Source organism: Neopelma chrysocephalum, unplaced genomic scaffold (assembly GCF_003984885.1).
Source record: "Neopelma chrysocephalum unplaced genomic scaffold, ASM398488v2 Primary Assembly neopelma1_95916, whole genome shotgun sequence".
Taxonomy (NCBI): Eukaryota; Metazoa; Chordata; class Aves; order Passeriformes; family Pipridae; genus Neopelma; species Neopelma chrysocephalum.
The window spans coordinates 1-3,198 of record NW_020924567.1 but is presented as its reverse complement, the minus strand read 5'-3'; the positions used below and the strand labels follow the sequence as shown (position 1 = coordinate 3,198).

The window sequence follows — 3,198 nt, the reverse complement described above, 5'->3', positions numbered from 1 at the left end:
TGGGAATGGGAACATCCCACTGAGATCCCGGGACAGGCACAGCGCTGTCACCTTGGATTGCTGGAATATGGGAATATGGGAATATGGGAATGGGAACATCCCACTGAGATCCCGGGACAGGCACAGCGCTGTCACCTTGGATTGCTGGAATGGGAATATGGGAATGGGAATATGGGAATGGGAACTGGAATAGGGACATCCCTGGGAACACCCCATAAGGGCTCACATGGGGCCCTGGGGGTTGGGGACAGTGGGGACACTCAGGTGTGACACGGGGGGTTTGGGGACACAGGGGACACTCACATATGACAGGGGTGGCCTCAGCAGGGCGAGGGGGGGGATTGGGGACACTCAGGTGGGTTTGGGGACACAGGTGACACAGGTGACACTCACATATGACAGGGGTGGCCTGAGCAGGGCAAGGCAGGGGTTTGGGGACATTGGGGACACTCGGGAGGGTTTGGGGAGACTGGGGACACAGGTGACACTCATATATGACAGGGGTGGCCTCAGCAGGGCCAGACAGGGCTTTTGGGACATTGGGGACACTCACGTGTGACACGGGGGGTTTGGGGACACTGGGGACCTTGGGGACAACTCACATATGACAGGGGTGGCCACAGCAGGGCCAGGTGGGGGTTTGGGGACATTGGGGACACTCAGGTGGGTTTGGGGGCGCTGGGGACATTGGGGACACTCATATATGACAGGGGTGGCCTCAGCAGGGCCAGGCAGGGGTTTGGGGACATTGGGGACACTCACATACGACAGGGGTGGCCTCAGCAGGGCCATGCGGGGGTTTGGGGACATTGGGGACACTCACGTGTGACACGGGGGGTTTGGGGACATTGGGGACACTCACATATGACACGGGGGGTTGGGGACAGTTGGGGACACTCACATATGACACAGGTGGGCTCAGCAGGGCCAGGCGGGGGTTTGGGGACATTGGGGACACTCAGGTGGGTTTGGGGACACAGGTGACACAGGTGACACTCACATATGACAGGGGTGGCCTGAGCAGGGCAAGGCAGGGGTTTGGGGACATTGGGGACACAGGTGACACTCACATATGACAGGGGTGGCCTGAGCAGGGCCAGGCGTGGGGCACGGCCACCGTAGGTGTCCCCTTTGAGGGTGAAGGTGGCCAGGTGGCCCTCGGCGCTGAGCAGGACCCCGAAGGGATCGGCCACCGCACAGTGAACGATCGGGGACCCCAAATCCACCGGCACAAAGTGCAGCTGCGTCACTGCCGAGGGGACACGGGGGACAATGTCACCCACCCGGTCACCTCCTGTGTCACCCACCACCCTGGGGTCACAGGGGGACAGTGCCACCCACCCAGTCACCCCCTGTGTCACCCACCCCCCTCCTGCAGCTGCGTCACTGGGGAGGGGACACGGGGTCACAGGGGGACAATGTCACCCACCCCGAGTCACCCCCTGTGTCACCCACCACCCTGGGGTCACGGGGGGACAGTGCCACCCACCCGGTCACCCCCTGTGTCACCCACCACCCTGGGGTCACGTGGGGTCACTGCCACCCACCCAGTCACCCCCTGTGTCACCCACCACCCTTCTGCAGCTGTGTCACTGGGGAGGGGACACGGGGTCACAGGGGGACAATGCCATCCACCCAGTCACCCCCCGTGTCACCCACCACCCTGGGGTCACGGGGGGCAATGCCGCCCACTCGGTCACCCCCTGTGTCACCCACCCCTGTCACCCACCCCCTTCCTGTAGTTGTGCCTCTGAGGGGTCACTGCCACCCACCCGGAGTCACCCCCCATGTCACCCACCACCCTGGGGTCACGGGGGGACAGTGGCACCCACCCAGTCACCTCCTGTGTCACCCACCACCCTGGGGTCATGGGGGGACAATGCCACCCACCCTGAGTCACCCCCTGTGTCACCCACCACCCTGGGGTCACTGTGGGGTCAGTGCCACCCACCCGGTCACCCCCCTGTGTCACCCTCCCTTGTCACCTCCCTCCCTCCAGCAGCCAGGAAAGGGGTGACAGGACACCCAGATGTGTCCCCAGCTGTGTCCCAGGTGTGACCCCAGGTGTGTCCCATGTCCCCAGGTGTGTCCCCCGGTGTGTCCCACGTCCCCAGGTGTGTCCCCAGGTGTGTCCCATGTCCCCAGGTGTGTCCTGTCCCCAGGTGTCCCCAGCTGTGTCCCATATCCCCAGGTGTGTCCCCGGGTGTGTCCCCAGGTGTGTCCCCAGGTGTGTCCCCAGGTGTGTCCCATGTCCCCAGGTGTCCCCAGGTGTGTCCCCAGGTGTCCCCAGGTGTGTCCCAGGTGTGACCCACCTCCCTTGAGCAGCCTGAGCCCCAGGGGTGACACCTGCACCATGTACTGGCCCTCCCCCAGCTGTGTCCCAGGTGTGTCCCATGTCCCCAGGTGTCCCCAGGTGTGTCCCAGGTGTGTCCCCAGGTGTGTCCCCAGGTGTGTCCCATGTCCCCAGGTGTCCCCAGGTGTGTCCCCAGGTGTCCCCAGGTGTGTCCCAGGTGTGACCCCAGGTGCATCCCATGTCCCCAGGTGTGTCCCCAGGTGTCCCCAGGTCTGTCCCAGGTGTCCCCAGGTGTGTCCCATGTCCCCAGGTGTGTCCCAGGTGTGTCCCCAGGTGTGTCCCAGGTGTCCCCATGTGTCCCAGGTGTCCCCAGGTGTGTCCCCAGGTGTCCCCAGGTGTGTCCCAGGTGTGACCCACCTCCCTCGAGCAGCCTGAGCCCCAGGGGTGACACCTGCACGATGTACTGTCCGTCCCCCAGGTTCCCGGCGAACACGGTGGGTCCCTGGGTGGCGAAGCCGCTCGTGTCCAGCTCCAGGATCTCCTGCCCCGTCTGCAGGATCTGTGGGGACATCGGGGGACATTGGGGACATCAGGGGACATCGGGGAACATCGGGGGACATCAGGGGACATCGGGGGACATCGGGGACACCGTGACACGGCACCCAGGTGAGCCCCACACCCTGGGCACTGTCCCTGGGGTCACACGGCGGGTGGGACTGACCCAGCTCCACACCCTGGTGAGCCCCTGTCCCTGGGTCCCCTCTCCCTGTGTCCCATGTCCCTGTGTCCCCTGTCCCTGTGTCCCCGGGTCCCCTGTCCCCGTGTCCCCTGTGTCCCCTGTCCCTGTGTCCCTGTGTCCCCTGTCCCTGTGTCCCATGTCCCCCTGTCCCTGTGTCCCCTGTCCC

At 64.8% G+C, this 3,198-nt stretch overlaps 1 protein-coding gene across 1 annotated transcript in view; it reads right to left on the bottom strand.

Annotated features, from left to right (window-relative positions):
* LOC113981048 (cleavage and polyadenylation specificity factor subunit 1-like) overlaps positions 1-2,864 on the bottom strand; it is a 4,399-nt gene extending 1,535 nt beyond the window's left edge. Inside the window, exons 1-2 of the mRNA XM_027708284.1 lie at positions 2,711-2,864; positions 1,071-1,249 (exon numbers count right to left, since the gene is read on the bottom strand). Of these exons, the coding sequence (XP_027564085.1) occupies positions 1,071-1,249; positions 2,711-2,864 (333 nt within the window). The remainder of the gene's footprint in view (positions 1-1,070; positions 1,250-2,710) is intronic.
* Positions 2,865-3,198: the final 334 nt, after the last annotated feature.